Source organism: Muntiacus reevesi, chromosome 1, assembly GCF_963930625.1.
Source record: "Muntiacus reevesi chromosome 1, mMunRee1.1, whole genome shotgun sequence".
NCBI classification, from domain to species: Eukaryota; Metazoa; Chordata; class Mammalia; order Artiodactyla; family Cervidae; genus Muntiacus; species Muntiacus reevesi.
The window spans coordinates 7,215,470-7,238,232 of NC_089249.1; the positions used below are offsets into that span (position 1 = coordinate 7,215,470).

Consider the following 22,763-nt stretch of genomic DNA (forward strand, 5'->3'; position numbering starts at 1 on the left):
CCTTTTCACTTAATTCAGTTAAAAATTTAGAATCACCTCTGCTTGATTTGGATTTCTGAAGTATGTTTTCCCTTCCTCTACTTGTAGGTTGGTAGAGTGGAGAAAATATAGATTTTTGAGTCAAATAGACACGTCTTTGAATATTCTTTTTGCCAGCATTAACTGGGTGACCTCAGAGAAGTTAATCGTTTCAGCTTCAATTATATCACTTGTGAGATAATAAGTCTTCCTCCTAGGGGTGGGTTAAGTGAGGATGAAATGAGATAATATTTATGAGAAATAAACTAAGAGTGCCTAACACAAAGTCAATTGTCAACAAATGATAAAATAATGATAATTTCTTCTTAAGATAATAAGTATCCAACTACCATGGAGTTTAAAAGGCCCATTGTCAGTGATAAAGCATTTGGAACCTATAGTGATGAGAATATAAATAAGTAACTTTCATTGACGCTTTCAAACTGTGGTGTTAGAGAAGACTTTTGAGAGTCCCTTGGATAGCAAGGGGATCAAACCAGTCCATCCTAAAGGAAATCAACCCTGAATATTCACTGGAAGGACTTATGCTGAAGCTGAAGCTGCAGTATTCTGGCCATCTATTGTGAAGAACTGACTCATTGGAAAAGGCCCTGATGCTGGGAAAAATTGAGGGCAGGAGGAGAAGAGGGTGACAGGATGAGATGGTTGGATGGCATCACTGACAATGGACCTGAGTTTGACCAAACTCCAGGAGATGGTGAAGGACAGGGAAGCCTGGTGTGCTGCAGTCCTTGGGGTCACAAAGTGGTGGACACTGCTTAGCAACTGATCAACAACAAACAACCCTTTATTATAGGGTACAGTGTGCTAGGCAGCACAGAGCACTTTGGGAAGGAATGCACTTATTCCCTATATCCTTTAAATGCTTATCTCTCTTGTTGTTCCAAATATAAGTTCCAGCTGGTCATTTCACCTCTTTCGAACTCAGGGTCTGCTTAGAACCACACTGCCACATCCTAAAGCTGAACGTTGCTACGCTCAGTATGAAATCACTCAGCTTCTGCCGGGCATCGAGCTCTTCTCAGACAGATACCGGGCTGACATCTGCTCCGTCATTGCGAGTCTGTATTACGTCATCCGCGAGCTGCACTTTGCTAAGCAAAATCTAGTAGTAAGTGATTTGCAAAATCAACAAATCTTAATTCACCCCACTTATATTGTAATTCACCCTACTTATATTGTACTTTTTACTTGGCAGGGTTAAATTTTTACTATTGCTCTTGTGATCAATTCTTGTTTAACTTTTAAACTCTATTTTCAGGATTCTGATCTATACTTCAAAATAAAATAATTAATGTTCTTTCTTTAACATCACTATTTGCATGCCATTTTGGATACAATAGCCAGGTCTATTTGATTTGGTTCTCTCTTTTTTTAACTCTATTATTTATCGTTTTTTCCCCCTTAAGATATGGTGAAATTGACTAGAATGTTTAACTGGTCTGGAACACGGAAATCAAGTGCACTTATAACTTCACTTTATTGTCATGAAGGATTATCAGTATCAAAACTATGGGAGTATTTCTTTATTGATACAAACTTATCTTTGTATCTGTCTCATCTCTTCTATGTTAAGGGCACATCTAAGTGAAAAACAGATTCTAAATATGAAATTAAAGACAGACACTTCTTAATATCCTAAGAAATTAAAAGACCCAAATGAAAACCCATTTCCTTTGGGAAAATAAGTCACAAGTCATAAATTTGAAGTTGATTTCATTTTAGACATAAATTAGTATTTTCTGTTGGTCTTTCCTCCTTTATCTTAGTTTTTCTTTTCTCTTCCTCTGTGCTATTTCCTCTACTGTTGTCTCTCTTTTCCCACTGTGTTTGCTTCTTAATATCTGTTCTTTCTTCTTTCTGCTTCTTTCCCTTTCCTCTATAATTTTAATACTCACCTTATTTTTTTCTCCTATGTTGTTTTCTGTTCTCTTGTTCTAAATTAACTCTCTCCTTGTTTTGAAAAGATTTATTGTCCCCTGAAATTAGTTGTTAAATTATAATGTTATGTGTTACCGTGAAAAGGTTGATACATGCTTGTAATACTTGGCAGATTTGGCACACACACACACAAAATGTTTATTAGAAAAAAATAACAAAAACACTCCTCTCATTGTTAAGGGGATTCATTTCTGGATTTAGAAAATAGTTTTACCTATTCCCTGGGTAACCTTTAGCTGCCTAGTCCTATTCATATATAATACATATCACTGCACTGGAAAAGAAATGAGACTTTTTTCTCTGAAGCTTAAGAAATTGAGAACATTTTTCTGAATAATTGAGCAGTTGGCAGCAATAAAATGGTGTGCTTTTATTTCTCACTAAAGAAAAGATACAATCTCAAAGGTGATAGCCAACTCTTATGGTTTTGTACTGCATTAATTGTAGAAAAAGGTATTGTTATGTTTGTAGAGCACATTATAGAAAAATGTATTGTGTTATGTTTGAAATCATTTAAGACCAGTTCTAATCCTTTGTAAAAGCTGTTGCTATTAGCAGCTGCCAGTTGGCTGACAATGAGAGATTCCTTAGCTGAACTTGCAAGATGTAAACAGTTTGCATTTTGTATTACACTACCTTCTAGAAGTACCTAAGGAGATTGCTATAATATGTAAAATTTACCAAGGGACCCCTTGCTGTGGAATCATGGGAAATATTTTGCTAAATAATAAGGATCCAAGTCCCTATTCTTGCTCCATCTCCCTTTGATGGGGCAGGACCCGGCTGCAGGGAGTGAACTTCAGTTTTAAGTTGCAGTTAGGAGCTGTTCAAAAGTCCAGGCAAAACTATCCCTCAGCACCCGCCTTTAGCTGGATCGTGCTTAGGTCAGCTGAAAAATTGGTAGTCTACAAGCTTTCACATACATCTATGGGACATCAAGAAGACTTGAACTTTGGGCTTAATTTAGGAAAATAAAAATATTATGTGAAGAGTAAACTTGAGTTTTGAGCAGCAGAATATATGTTCTGTGATGGCAAGGACTTAGATTTTTTTCCTCGTTCAACAATGTCTGACATTCATAGGACAGGCATGTTACACTTTTTTTGCTGATAGAGATATTTCAATTGAAGACAATAGCAGTTGACATTGAGATGAATAAATAGGAGCTATTAGGGGACATGGATGTGATTTGTTTTAAATTCTGCATTTATTTGATAGCCTATTTGCTAGAATGTTTCCACAGGCTTCAGTAATTCATATATATATGTTGAATTAATTTTTTCAAGAAAGATGATCAACTTGAGTTTTATTTTTCCATGCTTATAGAAATGTGAAACCTAGGTTTGAGTACCAAGTGGCATCTACTTGGAACTATAAGTCACTGATAACACTTTGAAGTTTTGATAAAATCATGAAGCATATGCTAGGCAGATCATTTCACTTATACCAAATAGTACAGACTTTTAATATATAAAAAATAAATCATGATTTTGTACAGCATCTCTTGCATTAATATTTGGATAAATTGTATTGTTGGATTATTAACTTGATAACATATGTTTCAAAACAAAGAATGTTTTTCTCTTGGTAGATTCTGCCTCTCCTTGCATTGTACCAATATTTTGTTTCTGTAATTTGCCAAGACCTAGTCAAAAATCTGGAAGCAAGACTCCTCAAGGTATGTTTCAAGCTTTTAAGACATTTGGTATTTTTCAACTATTGAAGATATCATCTTAAATTACTTTGGTTCTAATACTCATAATCATAAGCTGATAGTAATACATGGTTTTGAACTGATGTTAAAAAGCTTACGCAGCATTATCATAAAGTGTAAGAAAGAGCTGGGGAGAAAGTTTAAATCATTTTATGCTTTGTTTTGTTGTTGTTCAGTCCCTAAGTCATGTCCAACTCTTCTGCTACCCCATGGACTGTAGCCCGCCAGGCTCCTCTGTCCATGGGATTTTCTGGGCAATTTTATGCTCAGGCCCACAGTAAAGTGAGGAATAGCTACCCCTAGTAACAGGCTAACCTAACAACATTCAGTCCAGAAATCACCATTTCTGAATGACTGGTTTCTCATGAAGACTAATGAGTCATTTTCCAAAGTTTGTGAGTTGTTTTTGTTAAGGATCTTTTGTATATCATGGTGCACAAGAGTTTTTCATGGCATAGGTAGTTGAAGTGATAAAACTCACAAATACTAAATTACAACTAATTATGTAACCTGTAGAAGTCCAGAGGCTCTTTACCTTCAAGATTCATGTGTAGTTGGCTTGAGCCCCATGTGGAGTGCAGAATGTCAAGCATCTCCTTTTCTCTGTTTTTTTCCCTGGTCACTGATTGTCAGAGGCTTCCACTTATGTTGAATTTGTTTTGTACCTGGATCCTCTCAATAGCCATCAAATTTGGTCCCTGTTCTGCACTTCCTCATCTTTAATACGGAATCCAACCCTATTCCATATTTTACACACACACACACACACACACACACACACACACACACACATTGCATTCACCTAAGGTCTTTATTTCTATATCAGATTTTACTGAAAATTGAGAACATAAGGCAAGTTTGTTGTTGATTTTAGTTGCTGAGTCATGTCTGACTCTTTTGTGACTGCATGAACAGTAGCCCACCTGGCTCCTCTGTCCACAGGATTTCCCAGGAAGAATACTGGAGTTGGTTGCTACTTCCTTCTCCAGAGAATCTTCCTGACCCAGAGATCAAGCCCACGCCTCCTACATTGGCAGGCATGTTCTTTACCATGGAGTCTCTAGGGAGGCACTTGCAACTTAGAATATTTGGCATCTCTGAGTTTAAAATATTTCATGCTGGTAAATTCTCCACAACACACTCTGAAAAAAAATTAAAAAGCCCTGGTTTGTAGCATTTGCAATTTCCATGGGATAAATACTCCCACTGCAGTTGACTTCAGCCTGCCAACTAGGCATTACTGAACATGGGGTTGGGACAAGATGTGCACGCTAAGTTGGGGGTGAGTGGCACCAACACTCCCTTGGCTGCGCTGTCCTTCTCCTTTTTTGGAAAAACCCTCCTTCCTCAGATCCTTTAAATGTTTTAACAAGGGAAAATAAGACTTCCCTTTGAGCTGCTCTCTCCAGGACCCAACCTGTGAGCCTGTGTTTTCAGACCAAATAGTCTATCACATCCTATTTCTTAATAAAGATAATACGTTCTCTAAGAGAAGTTCTGGTGCTCTTAAGATAATACATTTTAACCTAGGAATAAGTAATTGGTTTTCAGCCATGAATTCTGAGTTACTGAACTCTTTAAGAGTTCTCTGGCTTGTGAATTTCAATAACACTGTTTAAAAAGCTGCATACAACTTTTCTCTCTCTGTTTTTAAGATAGTACTCTCTTCAAAACTGAAAAATTCTTGAGGCTAGGGTGTGTGTCTTATCATCTTTTGTTTCCCTATAGTGTCTTGAGTAGTAAATTCATATCCTTGATATTCGGTAGTTAATTATTAAATTGAATTTAAAGTCTTTAGACATATATCATGTGCCTACTGTCCACTCTCCTTGGTGTTCAGTGGGAACTCAGCAAGAAGATACTTGGTAAATGTTTACTGCTTTATCTCTGAAGCAGCATTCATCAAGTATCTCCTAATAAAGGCACCGTTAGTAACTCTGATCGAAAAAAATGTAACCCATGGCCCTTGCTTGTAAGGAAGTGAAAACGGGGAAGAGAGATAGGACATTATATGTGTGCCTCCCAGTTGATCATTTCCAGATGAGTGTAATGAACACCCTTTCTAGGAGCTTGAAAGAGGGGGACAGAGCTTTGGGTCTCTAGGCTTTACCAAGTACACGGATAAGATTTAGGTTTGAAAAGAGCAGAACTGACTGAGCAGGAGAGGGAAGAAGGGAGCATTATCAGCCGACACCCGTGTGAAGGGCGTAGAGGTGAGAAAGTGTTGGCTTGTTTTAGGGGGCTGAGGGGGCTTGGTTAGACTGGAGTGGGGGTCTTGAGTAGGTAGGTTGGAGAAGATGACATGAAGACACCAGAGGCCCAGGATGTGGAGGAGACTGTGGGTCCAGTCTTGGACTCCAAGCTGAGACGTAATGTGGAGGGTGAGCAGTGAGAGAAAGGAGGAGGTGTGGAGTGAGAGTGGGGTGTCACCAGGAGACAAGAAGCATGGCAGGGTTGCAGTGATCATCAGGACCATGTCAGAAGGAGGTCAGAAAGGCACTGAAAGAATCTGCAACAAAGTTTTTGATTGTGACTATTTTTTATTGGATTGTTAGTACTTGGCAACTTTTTGTACTAGAGTAGCTTAAAAGTCAGTGAAGAACTATGGAGAGTCTCCTGTAGTCTTGGGCTGAGAGGGGGAATTCATGACACCGTTTTGATCAGGAGAAGGACGAGGTCAGATATATCTGGTAGGAGTGTCAGGAGTAGAGTGAGATGAGACTAGGATCTTATTGGCATAGCATGACTGGAAACGCAACTATAGCATTGCCAGAATCCATGAAAAGGGGCAATTGTTGTATCAGACAGAAGAAGAAATGACAGCCCTGTGAGTAATTTGTCTGACCTTCCTGAACTAAACTGGGGTCAGTGAGTGGGAAAAGGGAAAAGTCACAGTCAGGAAACAGTAAGCAGTGATGCTTTCTGACAAATCAAACAGCAGTAAATCACACTGTTAAGTCTCTACCAGTGCTCTGATGTCTTTCAGGGAAAGCTTTAAGACCTCTTTATGATCAACTTGTCTGGCTTCCTAAAAGAGGTATTACTCTCAAAACATCCAGCATTCCTGGGAAGGGTACCAATAGTTCTGTATTTGTGTGACTGAATGGTTGATTTATGGGTGGTTCTTTTTTCCACCTGGCTTGTTTATGTTCACAGTGTTTCTGAAAATACATGTCTATTATTATCACCATGGCTTTTTCAAATGGTCAGATTCATTTGATAAACTGAACCAGAGGTAGCCTGAACAGTTACAAGTGGTCCATGTACAGCAATCTCACATTCAAGACCAGAGGAGACTGACCTCACACAGATATGGGGAAATGTTTCCTCTAAGGAGCAGAGAGTTCAGTCAACTCCCTAATGCCTACTTTGGTATTATATGACACCAGGGAGATTGGAGCCCAAAGTGTTTTAGGCAAGAGCCAAAGTGTGCAACTCAATAGACAAGCCATTTTCTCTTCATTAAAAATATTCTCCTGACTTTGTATGTTTTATTTTTATGTTCTTGTCACATCCTGTTTCCTTCTAACTCACCTTCTTTTTATTTCTTTAAAATTGGTACACTCGAGTTCCTAAGATAATATAAAGGAAAGGAAAGTAAGATGAGTATACATGTCAGGGATAAATTGGATTTTGCTTTAGATATATGTCACCTTCATCCAAGTGTGTATTTTACCCCCTGCTCCCAGTTTACTATTTTCTGTCCTCTATGAAGTCGCTTGTTGCTGGTCAGCGGCCAAGTTGTTTCTGACTCTGCAATTCTAGGGACTGCAGCACACCAGTCTTCCCTGTCCTTCAGTATCTCCCAGAGTTTGCTCAGACTTACGTCCATTGAGTCAATGATGCCATCCAACCATCTCATCCTCTGCCACCTTCTCCTTTTGACTTCAATCTTTCCCAGCATCAGGGTCTTTTCCAATGAGATGGCTTTTTGCATAGGTGGCCAAAGTATTGGCGCTCCAGCATCAGTCCTTCCAATAAATATTCAGTGTTGATTTCCTTTAGGGTTGACTGGTTTGATCTTGCTGTTCAAGGCACCCTCAAGAGTCTTCTCCAGCACCACAGTTTGAAAGCATGAATTCTTCAGTGCTCAGCCTTCTTTATGGTCCAGCTCTCACATCCATACATGACTACAACAAGAAGCATAGCTTTGACTAGTTGGACCTTTGTTGGCAAAGTAATGTCTCTGCTTTCTAATATGCTGTCTAGGTTTTGTCATAGCTTTCCTTCCAAGGAGCAAGTGTCTTTTAATTTCATGGCTGCAGTCCCCATCCATAGTGATCTTGGAGCCCAACAAAATAAGGTCTGTCTCTGTTTCCACTTTATCCCCATTTGCCATGAAGTGATGGGACCAGATGCCATGATCTTAATTTTTTTGAATGCTGAGTTTTAAGTCAGCTTTTTCACTCTCCTCTTTCACCCTCATCAAGAGGCTCTTTAGTTCCTCTTCACTGCCTGCCATTAGAATGGTATCATCTTCTTATCTGAGGTTGTTGATATGTCTTCTGGCAGTCTTGATTCCAGCTTGTGATTCACTAGATGTTTTAAAACATCAGTCAGGTACAGACCCTGCCCTGTTAACAACTCTTCAGTCACTTATCCTGCAGAGAATCAGATCCCGAGGCTCCACTCTGGTTGACTGGCCGCCACTCACACCTATTGCCAGCCCTCTCCTCTCCCTGAGCTCCTGCCACACAGGCTGTTCCCTGAACTCACCAGGACCCCGGGGTTGCTTCTGTCACCACATGACCTCTGTCTTCACGGTGCCCTCAGCAGATTTTCACATCTCCCTCCATCGTATCATTTCCCAAATATTCTCTTGAAAGTTTTCTTCTCAGAGAAGTCCCTCCTGATCACAATTTGAAACAGTATTTTGTCAGTAACTTTTATGTCTTTTCACATTGGATATGTCTTCACGTATCACTTAAATTTAGCTAATCATTTATACAGTGAATGTAATCTTCAAGATGGGTCTGTGCAGAAGAGCAGCTCAATATACATGTTGAACAAATGCATGTATTTGATCAGGATCTTTCCTTTTCTTCCTGTAATTTTGTTATGGAAAGTCTTGCTAGGTTATATTCAAAACAAACCATGTACAATATATAGTTCTCAATTGACTAATGCTGTTAAGTACATGTCTGTAAAATCGACAGTGACCATTCATTGTGGATAAGAAAATGAACAGCTGATGCACTGTGGAATTCATCTCCTGGTTTGTTTGACATCACTCAGAGTGTTGGAGAAACCAGAAGTGTTTTGTTTTGTCTTTCTTGTGCATTTGTCTGGCTGCCTGGGGTCTCAGATATGGCATGCAGAATCTTCCGCTGCAGCCTGCGGGCTTCTCTCTGATTGTGTTGCATGGGCTTCAGAGTGTGCCAGTTCAGTAGTTGTGGCAAATGGGCTAGTTGCCCTGTGGCATGTGGGCCCTTAATCCCCAACCAGGGATGGAGAGTCCCCTGTTTGGGAGGCGGCTTCTTAACCATTGGGCTACCAGCAAAGTCCCTGTTTTGTCTTTTTGAAACCATAGCTTTTTGTTGTTGTTCAGTAGCTCAGCAGTGTCTGACTCTTTGTGACCCCATGGACTGCAGCATGCCAGGCTTCCCGGTCCTTCACTGTCCCCTGGAGTTTGCTCAAACTCATGTCCAGCTGGCTCATGCCCTGCCATCCTGTTCTCCTCTTGCCCTCAGTCTTTCCTAGCATCAGTGTCTTTTCCAATGAGTCTTTTCCAGTGAGTTGATGACATCAGGTGGTCAAAGTATTAGCCATACTTTACCGTGGAGACAGAAGGATGAAGTAAATTGTTTAAAATGCTTCCATGTCTATCTTATTTCTTTAAGTGTGTTTGCATCTGTTATTACTGATGAATGGCCATTGTCTTGAAAAGTCACTTGCTGTGATTCCCTAGTTTCTTGGTCTCTGTCCACGTGAGCTGGCTCAGGCACAGACACATGCGTCTCCACAGCCGTGTTGTCTGAATGTTAACTAAGAGCGCATCACCAGTATGAAGCAGATGTCTTGGATCTCAGCAAGTTGAGATCTAAATTTTAATTTTGTAAGTAAAACAAATGGTTTAATTTAGTATCTCTCTCTTGTTTTTGTTCCTTTAAAGATAGAAGTCCTTACAGATTTAGGATTCTTTTCCGAAGCCTTTCACGAGCTATCCCAGATATTTTATGTGAAAAACACGCCTTCTTCAGTACCCACTGGCTGTAAACCTACTGGAAAAATGAAGGTAAACCTGCCGATTTAATTCAAAGCTGGTTTTTAACCTTTTCAAGGTCATTTTGAAAACTACATTCCTAAAATCTAGGAAATCCTTCCACTAACGGTATTTACAAGTCTCTGGCACTGCAGACTTCTTTTAAGGCTGATTATTGCGCTAATCGCTCAGTAGTGTCTGACTCTTTGCCACCCCATGGACTCCTCTGTCCATGACAGCCTCCTCTGTCATGGAATTCTCCAGTCAAGAGTACTGGAGTGAGTTGTCAGACCCTTCTCCAGGGGATCTTCCTGACCTAGGATCAGAGCTGGGTCTCCCACATTGCAGGCAGATTCTTTACGCATGAGCCACCATGACTGATGAGAGCTAACCTCAGACATACACAGGGCTTCCTTTGTCTGAAATGGACGGGTGGGTGTCAAGACAGGGATGGGATTGTGGTCTGGGTGTAGGTTTTGACGGTGGAATTTTGACTCTGTGTTATCATGGAAAGTCTCAGGGGACATATTTATTAGCCACTGCCTCTTAGACCTTTGAATCTGAACTTCTAATTTCTAATTAATATTTTTAGTCAAAACAGTCTCTCTTCAAGTTTTATTTGGATATTTTGCTTTACATATTAATACTTTATACCAAAAAGTTAAGCATATGTTCAAATTTCTTCTGATTTTTATGAGAAGAAAATGTTCTAGTTTGTCAAACCTTATTGGACTGGGAGAGAGTTTTACCTGTCTTGCTTGATTGGTATTTATAAATTGCATAAGTGAAGCATCCTTGAAAATGAATGTGTGTGTTAGTCACTTAGTCATGTCTGACTCTTTGTGACCCCATGGACTGTAGCCCACCAGGCTCCTCCATCCATGAAATTTTCTAGGCAAGAGTACTGGAGTGGGTTGTCATTTCCTTCTCCATGGGATCGTCTCCCGCATGCGGGCAGACGCTTTACCGTTTGAACCACCAGGGAATCCCAGGGACTGAATACTGACCTTTAAATTTAAATCAGAGTGAGCTATCATTTCCTCTGCTTTGGTGTCTGCGGTGGTCTGGGAATCACTGGGAGATCTTGCTTAGGCTGGGTATTTGGATGCTCATCCAGGGGCCAGCAATAAAGGACACAGGAGGAGGGAACAAGTCAGTTTCCTAGGAGGGACCCTGTGAGTGAGGAGTGAGACTGAGACACAACACATGCTGGCAGGATTCCTGTCTGGAGGATCTCAAAGAAACTGTGGGATGGCTGTACATCTTGAAAAATGCTTGCAGAGGCTGACAGTATATTTACACGTAATGCATGCATTACTTCCGTGTGTCCACTAAAATGCTGCTGCTTTTTCTCAGTATGACTGCTAAGGTGTTAATGTTTATTGTGCTGAGGCAACCTAAGACGAAGGCTTCCCTCGTGGCTCAGACAGTGAAGAATCTGCCTACCATGTGGAGACCTGGGTTTGATTCTTTCACTTTTCAGCCTAGGTGATAGGATATGTGTGTGTGGGTCTATACACCTACAGTTTCAACCAACCATGGTTCAAAATATTCAGAAAAAAATTCCAGAAGGTTCCAAAAGGTAAAATTTAAATCTGCCTGCTAGCAATTGCTTACATAACATTTACATTGTATTTACAGGTACTTACATAGCATTTACATTGAGTTAGACATTATAAATAATCTAGAGATGATTTAAGGTGTATGGGAAGATATGCCTAAGACATGTGCAAATACTGAGCTATTTCATATAAGTACTTAAGCATTGCAGATTTTGGTAAAGGAGATTGGGGGATGAATCCTGGAAACAGTCCTCTACTGTATTTCTATCTAGCTAGCTGTCTATCTGGGAATCTGTTGGGTTTTTTGGTTCATTTCCTATGGCCCAACTAACTCATCTTGTTACCTGGGTTAAATGATCAGTGTTTTCTTGTTTTTTCTCAAGCAACAACCTTTCCTTATTGTAAATAATTTTGTTATTAAAATCATATTTTAATTCATTGAAAAATATTTATTGAATGCTGACTGAATATAGACACTATTCCAGACATGGAGACAGAGCCATGGAAAGGTAAATGGAGTTCTTGCCTTCCTGAAGGCACATTCCCACTGGGGAGTCTAGTGAGGAAGACAAATAATAAACATATTAAGCACAAACTGTATGTCAGATGGTGACAGTGGTGTGAAGGATGATCAAGTTGAGTTGAGGGAACAGGAAGTGGCCAGAGTGGTGGGCGGCTGTCTTATTGAGGGTGGTTTGGGAAATCTAATAAGGAGTGGAAGCTTTGAGGGAACAACCTTCCAAATAAGAGGAAGTACAAGAGGAGAGGCCTGGAAGACGTGCTTGTGGAAAATTAGGGAGGCCGTGTGAGGCTGGGCCATGTGAGCCCAGACTGGAGAGAAAGAGGAGGAGGACAGGACCGCTCCCAGGAGCTAGGTCATGCTGGGTCACACAGGGCTGGGTGAGGACTCGAGTTTGCTCTGAATAGGAGAAGCCTGGTAAAGCTTTGAGAGGACTGATGTGATAGTAGTGACTTTCACAGAACCACGTGCTTGCTATTTGGGGAATGGATGGTGCATGAGGTTGAGTGTAAAGAGCGAGACCAGGGAGAAGGGCTTTGCAAATGAGCTGAGTGAGACATGGCAGTGGTTAGAGGTAACAGGGGTGGAAGGAAAGAAATGTGATGACATTCTGGATGTGTCGCTAAGGCAGAGCTGACAGCATCTGCTGATGCTGGTTGAGATAGAGGAGGTAAGAGAAAGAAGTTAAGCATGACCACACAGCTTCAACATGAGCAGCTGGTAGGAAAGTGCTTTCATTGGCTGAGATGGGGAGTCCTGCTGCTCTGAGGCAGGGTGGAGCATGTTAAGTGTGAGATTCTTAGTAGACAAACAGGTGGAGAGGCTGCCTGTGTAGGTGCAGAGAGTATATGATTCAGAGGAGAGGTTAGGGCTGCAGGTAAATTTGGGAGCATTAACAGAGAGTTAAAAAAAAATCATGGGACTGGATGAAGTCAGCTGGGGACCAAGGCAGAGTGAAAAGTAGAAGTCAGAGGGCTGGACACTGGATCCTCCACACTTAGGGTCCGGACGACAAGAAGGAAAGGGAAGTCAGCTGGGTAGCGTGGGAAGCAAGAGAAAGCTTTCAGTAGTCTCTGGTGTCACCAAAACAAATGAGCAAGCAGCCTGAAACGTGCCCAGTTGCTCGGTTGTGTCCGACTCTCTGTGACGCATGGACTATAGCCCGCCAATCCAAACAAACTCATGCTTACAGATACATTCCAAACTTCATTTTTTTTATCAAGTAGTTTGCATAAGACAAAAGTGGGGGCAAATTGTCTCCTGATAGACTGTGACTTCATATTTTTTATTCTCAAAGTTATTGTGCAGCTTTCCAGCTTCAGTTGGGAATTTAAAAAATGTAATTAAAAGAGGAAGTACATTCAGGGTTTATAATTAAAATAGGTGCCAATGTTATTAGGCTGTAGGCTAGTTATTTAAAGAAAGGATTAATGAATTAGATTTCAGTGTAAAAGCAGTTACTGAAAAAAATCTTACAGATTATGATTGGACTTTTCACAGGCTTTAAAAAAATTCTATTTTTAAACATGCTTATATTGAGTTTCTGTTCTCATCACCAAGTCTAAAGTCCCATCATTAAACTTCTTCAAATTATATCACCAGAAGCCTCACCCTGGATTTGTTTACTCGCTTTTCAATGTATTCAAGGAGATAAAGGCTATCTTCAAAAAAAAAAAAAAAAAAAAAGGAATGTCTTTAAACACTTACCAACACTTTCTTCCCTTAAGAGCTATGCATGATGTCTTAATTTAGGGGTCCCTCAAAAGCAGATCCTGAGATAAAGATTTGGGAACAAGTAGTGTGTTCAGGGGGCTTCCCTTGTGGCTCAGCTGGTAAAGAATGGACCTGCAATGTGGGAGACCTAGATTTGATCCCTGGGTTGGGAAGATCTCCTGGAGAAGGGAAAGGCTACCCACTCCAGTATTGTGGCCTGGAGAATTCCATGGACTATATAGATATAGTCCATGGGGTCACAAGAGTCGGACATGACTAGCAACTTTCACTTTCACAGTGTGTTTGGGCAGTGACTCCAGGAAGAACTGTGACTAAGGGGGACAGCCAGACAGCCAAATAAGAAAAACCACTCCATAGAGTGTTAATGAGGTCACTGCCATGGGCAGTTGGGGCCACGGAGAGACAGTCCCTCACCCCTCATAGGTAGTGGCTGCTCCTTATGTGTCCAGCCTCTCCTGAAACTCTCTTGTGGCCACAGACTGTCCTCAGGTAGAGAAGTCCAGGTGCTTGAAGTAGGATACCATCCACATATGAGTGACCTATTCATGGAAGATGCTAGTGACTTCCAGGTGACCAAGAGGATATGAGTGAGGTATTAGTATTGATGCCTGAGAACAGGTGCCTTTTTAAAAGGTCTTCTGTACCAAGAGGGATGCACACTCACAATGATACAACAGTGTTCTGCAGCAAATGAATGGAATATTTTCTAAGGCAACATTATATTTAGAACATATTAGCAGGTAATTCACAAACAAGGAAAGAATCACAAAAGGCATCATTCTGAAGAGTAATACAATTTTACCTCAAACTGGCAAAAAGAGATATAGGTGCTAATATTAATGCTGTTGAAACTGCACTGATCCTTTTCATACCACGTGGGTGGAAGGTAAGCTGAGCTCTGTGTATGTCAGTCGCTCAGTCGTGTCTGACTCTTTGTGACCCCATGGACTTTCGCCCGCCGGTTTCCTCTGTCCCTGGGATTTTCCAGGCAAGAATACTGGAATGGGTTGCCATTTCCTCCTCCAGGGAGTCTTCCAGACACAGGGATGGAATCTGGGTCTCCTGCACTGCAGGCAGATTCTTTACTGTCTCAGCCACCAGGGAAGCCTCTTATTCCTATGACCCAGCACTTCTGCTTCCAGGAATCTATTCAAAGGTGCTAGTCAGAAATACTCATCACCAGTATTATTTAGTACAGGGCTGAATGGTGGGGTGAAGGGGGAAAGTGGTCCTCTTATGTGTCTAACAATAGGCAAGAGGATAAGTTATTATGCTACTGGGATTGGCCAAAATGTTTTTCCATAGGATGTTACAGAAAAACCAAAACAAACTTTTTGGCCAACCCCAGTACATTCATAGGCTAGAATGTCACTGAGCTGTTGGATGGGGTTTACAAATAACTTAATGGTTTGGGAAAATAATTATGATGTAACATTTAGTGAAAAGGAATACAAGTCCATATATAAAGCTTTAAAATACATCAGAAGGAAGTTGGTAGTAAAGACACCAAGATATTAACATTACCAACCTAAAGATGTTTTTGCTTTCTTCTTTATACTATACTTGCCTTTCTGACTAGAGCATGTATTACTTTTATAGTAAAACTGGTGTTTAAAAATAGTTTTAGAACACATTAATGTTTTCATCTAAAGGACCACTCAGTACTCTTGTTTCTAACGTTAACATTTTGTATATTGACAGCTATTTCAATCATTTGACTCGGCAAAACCTCTTATTAGTAAAGAAAATATGCAGGTAAGGATAACATTTTATAAACTTTGGCTATTTAGTGTGGATAATTTTTGAGTCATTTCAATCTATTTGATGTGTATAATCTTTGTTTTTGAGCACCTGCTGTGAATATAGTCTTCTATTCTAGTAAAGGGGTGTTACCTCCAAATACTGAAGCCAGCGGTACAGTTGGACCCAAACTGATCTGCTTTTCAGGGGCAACAAACATCAGTTACTGTTCCTCAATTTTTCAGTTATACATGCATCTTCAGTGTCTTATCTAGCCACGCCAAGCATCTAATATTTATCTTAGTTACCTAGTAACTTTGATCATAAGTAAAGGGTTTTCTAATAGGCCATCTATTCAGTACTGCTTTTACTTAGACCCTTGCCCCAGTCTAAGATGACCTCTCACCCAGTGTTTGGAAGGTTTTCTGTTCTTTTTCAATTTTTTACTGGGATGGAATCGACACATAATATTGTGTAAATGTGAGGTGCACAATTGCATTGATTTGATACTTTTATGTACTGCAATATGATTTCCCCTGAAGGGTTAGCTAAAGGAATATTTTCATATGGCATTTTCATAAACAATTCCTCTGACTTTCCCACTATTTTTTACAAAGAGAGGACCAGCTTGCCCATCTCAGTAAGTTTGTTCTTGTCGATAATTGAATGATTGGGTTTTAAGCTTTTGATGACCTATGAGCATTTAAGTATATTTTTTCAAGTCATTAAAAAAAAATCTTAAGAGTACCCAGCTATTTGTTCCACTAGAAAGTGTTGATGTGGAAGGTTGCTAGGGTGATCATTGTTAATGGGGTTGCAGACAGGTGAGTGGTTCACACAGCCAGATTAATACATCTAGCCAGACACATGTAGTTTTCATTTTTTTAATGCTCAGAAACAGCATTCTGTTCCACTAAGTATTAATTTTTATGAAATAATTTTGAGAGACTTTTCCTAAAAATTGCTGTATTTTTTTCTTCCATAGTTTTGATATATCCACCTTTTATTAAATATGTAATCTTATTACTTATCTATTATTGTTCATTTTATTCCACAAACTTCACTTTTAATTATCCTTCAAGTGACTCATTGTTTTTGTCTTAAAATTTGTTTTAATTTACAACCAAGTTGTCTGACATGAAAGAGCTGGTATTAGGAAGATACAAATACATATTCAACTTTCATTTTAGTGTTCTGAACCTTGGGGTGTTTCAGAATATTTATTTCTTTCCAGTCATAAATGCCAGGGCATCCTGAAAACACTTCTTTTGGTTTTGGTTATAAAAGTAGTTTGGGGTATAAACAGAATGTCTGATTTTTTTTTTTTAAAGAGACTGACAGTATAATGGAAAACCGATTTCTATTAGTTAATTAATTAAAACAGAACTGTTAGTCTGCTTAAGACTCTTCAGATTACATTTTATATTTTCTGTAGAAAGAAAGAGAAAGGAGTGTTAGATAGCATTACTAATTAATCCTCTTTTGATCCTCAAGTGTTTGTGTGTAATTGTCAGGGCTCATTAAATCACTGTTTGCTGTGGATAAAAAAGAGAAACCTTCTCCTACACATCCCTCCACCCCTAACCAGTCTGAAGTTCCTTTTTCTAGATGGAGAATGTCACCCGTTTTCCTAGTACAGCCATTTGTTACCAAATCAGTCTCAGAGTTGCTCCCTGTCTGGTTCTCATGTGGGTATTGTTTTCTGCCCTTTATAAGAGGTTAAGCAAGGAGAATGAACAGCAACAACAGACCTCCCCACTGCCAGCATTGGCTCAAAATCTCTCAAACGATGAGATTTTTCTTTTTCAGTTCACATAAGACAAATAATTTCCTTCTTTTTAGAATCGATAGTCCTGGTATCTGCTTTTTATATTAAGTCAACAAATATTTACCAAGAGCCTGTTGTGTACAAGGCACAATTCTTGAGCTGTCAAATAAATGCATCAGTTAATCAACAATATGGATTCCAAACCCTCAGCTTATAGTTTAGTGGGCAAGACTAGTAATAAAAACTAGTAATAAATACTAGTAAATAACTACTAGTAAAACTAGTAATAAAAAAATAATAATAATAGATATATGTCTAAACATTATAAATGAGTAAATTATATAGTATGTTAGAAGGTGAACCATGCTGCAGGGGAGAATGAGCCCAGCAGCCAATAAAGAGGGTGGGCTGGAGTTGTCATTTTGAATGAGGCAATCAGCTTAGTTGTCACTGAGGTGACATTGGTGAATAGACCTGGAGCAGATAAAGTTGCAAGTCATGAAATCTGGAGAAAGAATAATCTTAGAACAGGCTACAGCAGGTGCAAAGGCCCTGAGGCAAGATTGCCTACTTAGTGAGGGACACCTTGGCCAGTGTTCCTTGAGTTCTGTGAGCAATGGGAGAACAGTAGGAGGTGGGTCAGAGAGGTAACGGGGTAGCTAGTGGTGGGGTTCCCAAATGGAGAAGGGCCTTGTAGGGCTTTCATCATCCAGGCTCTTACTCTGAACAAAAGGAGGAGCCACTGGAAGATTCAGGGCAGAGGTGTGGCCTGATCTACGTTTTTTTTAAATTTATAATTTATTTATTTTTGACTGTGCTGGGTCTTCTCTGTTGCACAGACTTTTCTCTAGTTGCAGAGTGTAGGGACTCCTGTCTAGTTGTGGTGATAGGCTTCTCATTGCAGTGGCTTCGTTTGTTGCAGAGTACGTGGGCTCAGTGCTGAGGCTCCTGGTTTCTTGAGCATATGCTCGATAGTTGTGGCACGTGGGCTTTGTTGCTTCACGGTATGTGGGATATTCCGGAATCAGGGATCAAATCCATGTCCCCTACATTGGCAGGCAGATACTTTACCACTGAGCCGCCAGGGAAGCCCTGCTTATGTTTCAAAGGGATCGCTTTAGCTAATCTGCGGAGTCTACTGTGTGTGCCAGGTGCTATTATGGTGCTGTCAATCAGACACGTTAACCAATCAACAATACAGACAAATTCTCAGTCCTCATAGAGCTTGTATTTTGTGTGTGTGTGTGTGTGTGTGTGTGTGTGTGTGTGTGTGTGTGGTGGGGGGTGTGGAAACCAGGAATAAAATTTTGGACATATTGAGTTTGAGATGTCTGTTAGACCTCTAAATGGAAGAATTGAGTTGGAAGTTGATAACATGAGTCTTGAGTTAGAAGAGAAGTTGGAGCTAGACACAAACATGTAGGACTTAGCATCTAGATGAGATTAAAAACATGAGCCTGATTAAGATCATCTAAGGGGAGAGAATGAGGATATAGAAGGGGACCAAGTCCTGGGACACTACAGTACCTAGAGGTCTAGGAGAAGAGGAGGAACCAGAGAAGACGACTGAAAAGGAGGAGTGGATAGAAGAGGAAAAGAAGCAAGGGAATGTGGTGGCTTGAAAGTCAAGAGAGGAGCATTTTCAAAAGAGGGAAGGTTTCATAGTGTCAAATATTGCTGACAAATGCAGTCCTGTCATTCACCAAGTCTTAAACATTCATTTTAATAAAACATTTAATAACTCTGCAGTTAGAATGCATTTTACAGTTGCAGGCATATGAATGTTTAATTGCCATATAAAATAACGGTGTCTTAGATTAACATAACATAGCATATGAAGCAGGCTTCCCTGGTGGCTCAGATGGTGAAGAATTCACCTACAATGCAGGAGTCCCAGGTTCCATCCCTGGGTCAGGAAGATCCCCTGGAGAAGGGAATGGCTACTCACTCTTGCCTATGAAAACTAAGAACTGAACAATGGATTTAGCCTAGAGTAGGCCATTGATGACTTTGACCAGAGGATTTCAATGTAAGGATGGAGTATGTTTACAAGAAAATGAAAGGAGAGAGATTGGAATAGTGACAACCTTGGGGGTTGTTGTTGTAAACAGAAGTGAAAATTCGAGTAGTAAATGGAGAGGGAAGTCAGAATGTAGAGAGTTAATCGGTTTTTAAAATGGAGACGACAGTGTACTGATGAGAATGTCTTTGTAGGAAGGAGACACTTTTTACAAATGGAAGTGTAGCTGATTTACCATGTTGTATTAATTTCTGCTGTATGGCGAAGCGATTCAGTTTACACACATGTACGTTCTCTTTCATACTCTTTTCCGTCATGGTGTATCACAGGATACTGGATTTAGCTCTCTGTGTCACACGGCAGGACCTTGTTGTTCATCCATCCCACATGTGATAGCTTACATCTGCTAACTCCAAACTCCAGTGTGTCCCTTCCGTTTCCCCTCCCTTGGCAACCACAGCTCTGTTCACTGTGTCTGTGAGTCTGCTCCTGTTTTGTAGGTAAGTTTGCTCATGTCATGTTTTAGATTCCACGTGTAAGTGATATCATGTGGCATTTGTCAGATCAGGCTGGTGGGGATGGGACTGATGACCTCCCTAGGCGGTGGCACCAGCCTAGGAAGCAGGCGGGAAGGCGGGGCAGCGAGGCGGGTGCATGGCGGGGCGGGGCTGTGGGCTCTGTGGGCACTACCCTGACTGCTTCCGTTTGCTCATCTGAGTAGAGGAAGCAAGGTTATTCGCTGGGAGGGGCGTTGGGGAGGAAGTGTTAGAATTTAGAAGCAAAAGGGCATGAAGTGGTAGCCTAAGGAGAGAGCAAGAGTGAATGGACTGGGAAGGCGTCAGATGATGACCAGGCGGCACTGAGGCTTGGTCAGGAATGTAAAGTGGGCCCACTTAGAGCAGTTGCCAGGGAAGTGTGTGTGCAGGGGACGGCCAGGAAGTTGAGGGAGTCCTTACGGTGGCCATTTTCGTGACCGACCCAGAGTCTAAGCTGGGGAGGCGTTGTTTGCCTGCCTGTTCTTCCTCTGCTTCCGTCCTATGGGCCCTGATTCACTTGAGCTAAAGCAGAGCGGCCAGCATGCGTGGCTGTTGAGCTTTTTAGTTGCTCTGTTTTGATAGGTTGTCCCGTCCTCGATGCCAGCACTGGGTTCCCTCGCGTTGCGTGGCAGGGCTGACCTTGTGGAGGTCACCCACCGGTCACCCACCGGAGAGGAACGGCAGGAGCACTGTGGACCTGCTGGCACCGTATGACATCATGTCTCTCTCACTGGACTTGCCAATTACAGTCCTTCATGTCTAGCCCTCCATTCCTGCATCCTGTGCCAAATGAGGACTGTAGAAGGACTGAAGCTAATATCTGAAAACAGCGTTTTACTACTTTTCCTGATTCTCATTTTTTCTCCATTTTTTAGGCACTTGACGATTTAATAAATAAAGGCATGCCTCTAATTCTGGTTACAATCAGTCAGCAACATCTCTTAAATAAGTTTTTATTTGTTAAAGCATACTTTTTCATAAATGTGGCTGCAACAATAAATTGTGTCCCAGAACAGATAGTGAAACCAGTCGGCCATGGAGTTATGAATGAGAAAAGCAGACCAAATCTTCCAAACTTGAAAGGTAACGTTTTATTTTATTTATTTTTTGCTTATTTCTCTTTTTATTTCCTTTCCCTTCCAACTCCCCACTCTACCCACTGTAGTCCATATAAACATTCTAGCAGGTATTCTTGCATAGTTTTCTCTGAGTTCACTTAATGATACACATATGTGCTTATGTCTAGGTGCCATATCCACCAATTTACCTGCATATATGTCTACTTTTTTTTACATTATGTACAGTTGACCCTTGAGTAACACAGATTTGAATTGCGCAAATCCACTGGTATATCAAATTTTTTCAGTAGTGATCATTTCAATACTGCAAATCTGTGGTTGGTTGACTCTACAGATGCTAAACAGTGGATATAGAGGACTGCCTATACCAAGCATCGAGTATAAATTATACATGGATTTTTGACTGCATGGAGGGTCAGTGCCCCTAACCTCTATGTTGATCAAGGGTCAGCTGCACATATAAAATCAGATTTGTCATTTGCTTAACGGATGATGTATTTTTCATTTTTATGCTTTTCGCAATCCTTATGTAGAAAACTTTGCTAAGCCACCCCAAGTCACCTGCTTTGCTTTGTCTCCCCTCTGGGCTGTGTGGTGTTCTATGCTGTGAACATCCCATGATTTATTCAACCATTCCTTTGTTGTGTGTTCATTTTGTTTCCAGGATATGGAATATCTGCATATCCCTAGATACCGCCATATCCAGGGATATGCAGAAGCACTCCATATCCATATTATAGTATATATTTCTATGGGATAAGATATCCATGGATGGACTTTATAGCCCATATATACATATAAAACTATATAAGCATTTTGCAAATGTAATAATGTTGCCTTAAAATAGTTTTTTTTTTAACCTATAAGTATGATATTAACTGTGAGTTTTTCATAGCTGTCCTTTATCATGTAGAGGAATTTCTCTTTTGTTCCTAAGTTGTTGAGTGATCTTATCATGAAAGGGTGTTCAGTTCAGTTCAGTTCAGTCACTCAGTCGTGTCCGACTCTTTGCGACTCCATAGACTGCAGCACACCAGGCCTCCCTGTCCATCACCAACTCCCGGAGTTTACTCAAACTCACGCCCATTGAGTCAGTGATGGCATCCAACCATCTTATCCTCTGTCGTCCCCTTCTCCTCCTGCCTTCAGTCTTTCCCAGCATCAGGGTCTTTTCCAGTGAGTCAGTTCTTCACATCAGGTGGCCAAAGTATTGGAGTTTCAGCTTCAGTATTAGTCCTTCCAATGAATATTCAGGACTGATTTCCTTTAGGATGGACTGGTTTGATCTCCTTGCAGTCCAACAGGCTCTCAAGAGTCTTCTCCAACACCACAGTTCAAAAGCATCAATTCTTCGGCACTCAGCTTTCTTTATAGTCCAACTCTCACATCCACACATGACTACTGGAAAAACCATAACTTTGTTAGATGGACCTTTGTCAGCAGTGTCTCTGCTTTTTAATATGCTGTCTAGGTTGGTCATAGTTTTTCTTCCAAGGAGCAAGCATCTTTTAATTTCATGGCTGCAGTCACCACCTGGAGTGATTTTGGAGCCTAAGAAAATAAAGTCTGTCTCTGTTTCCATTGTTTATCCATTTGTTTGCCATGAAGTGATGGGACCAGATGTCATGACTGTAGTTTTTTGAAAGTTGAGTTTTAAGCCAGCTTTTTCACTCTCCTCTTTCACTTTCTTCAAGAGGTTCTTTAGTTTCTTTTCACTTTCTGCCATAAGGGTGGTATCATCTGTGTATCTGAGGTTATTGATATTTCTCCCAGCAATCTTGATTCCAGCTTGTGCTTTATCCAGCCCAGCATTTTGCATGATGTACTCTGCATATAAGTTAAATATGGTATTGGATTTTATTAAATGTTTTTGCTATATCGATTAAAATGATTATATGTTTTTTATTT

The 22,763-nt window shown here is 40.5% G+C and overlaps 1 protein-coding gene across 7 annotated transcripts in view; it reads left to right on the forward strand.

Annotated features, from left to right (window-relative positions):
* The window catches only part of CFAP54 (cilia and flagella associated protein 54), a 292,191-nt gene that overhangs the window by 165,161 nt on the left and 104,267 nt on the right, over positions 1-22,763 (forward strand). For all 7 annotated transcript variants that reach the window (XM_065937187.1, XM_065937217.1, XM_065937208.1 and 4 more), the window contains 5 exons: positions 968-1,150; positions 3,572-3,658; positions 9,807-9,929; positions 15,414-15,467; positions 20,652-20,859. In XM_065937187.1, coding sequence (XP_065793259.1) covers positions 968-1,150; positions 3,572-3,658; positions 9,807-9,929; positions 15,414-15,467; positions 20,652-20,859 — 655 coding nt within the window. The remainder of the gene's footprint in view (positions 1-967; positions 1,151-3,571; positions 3,659-9,806; positions 9,930-15,413; positions 15,468-20,651; positions 20,860-22,763) is intronic.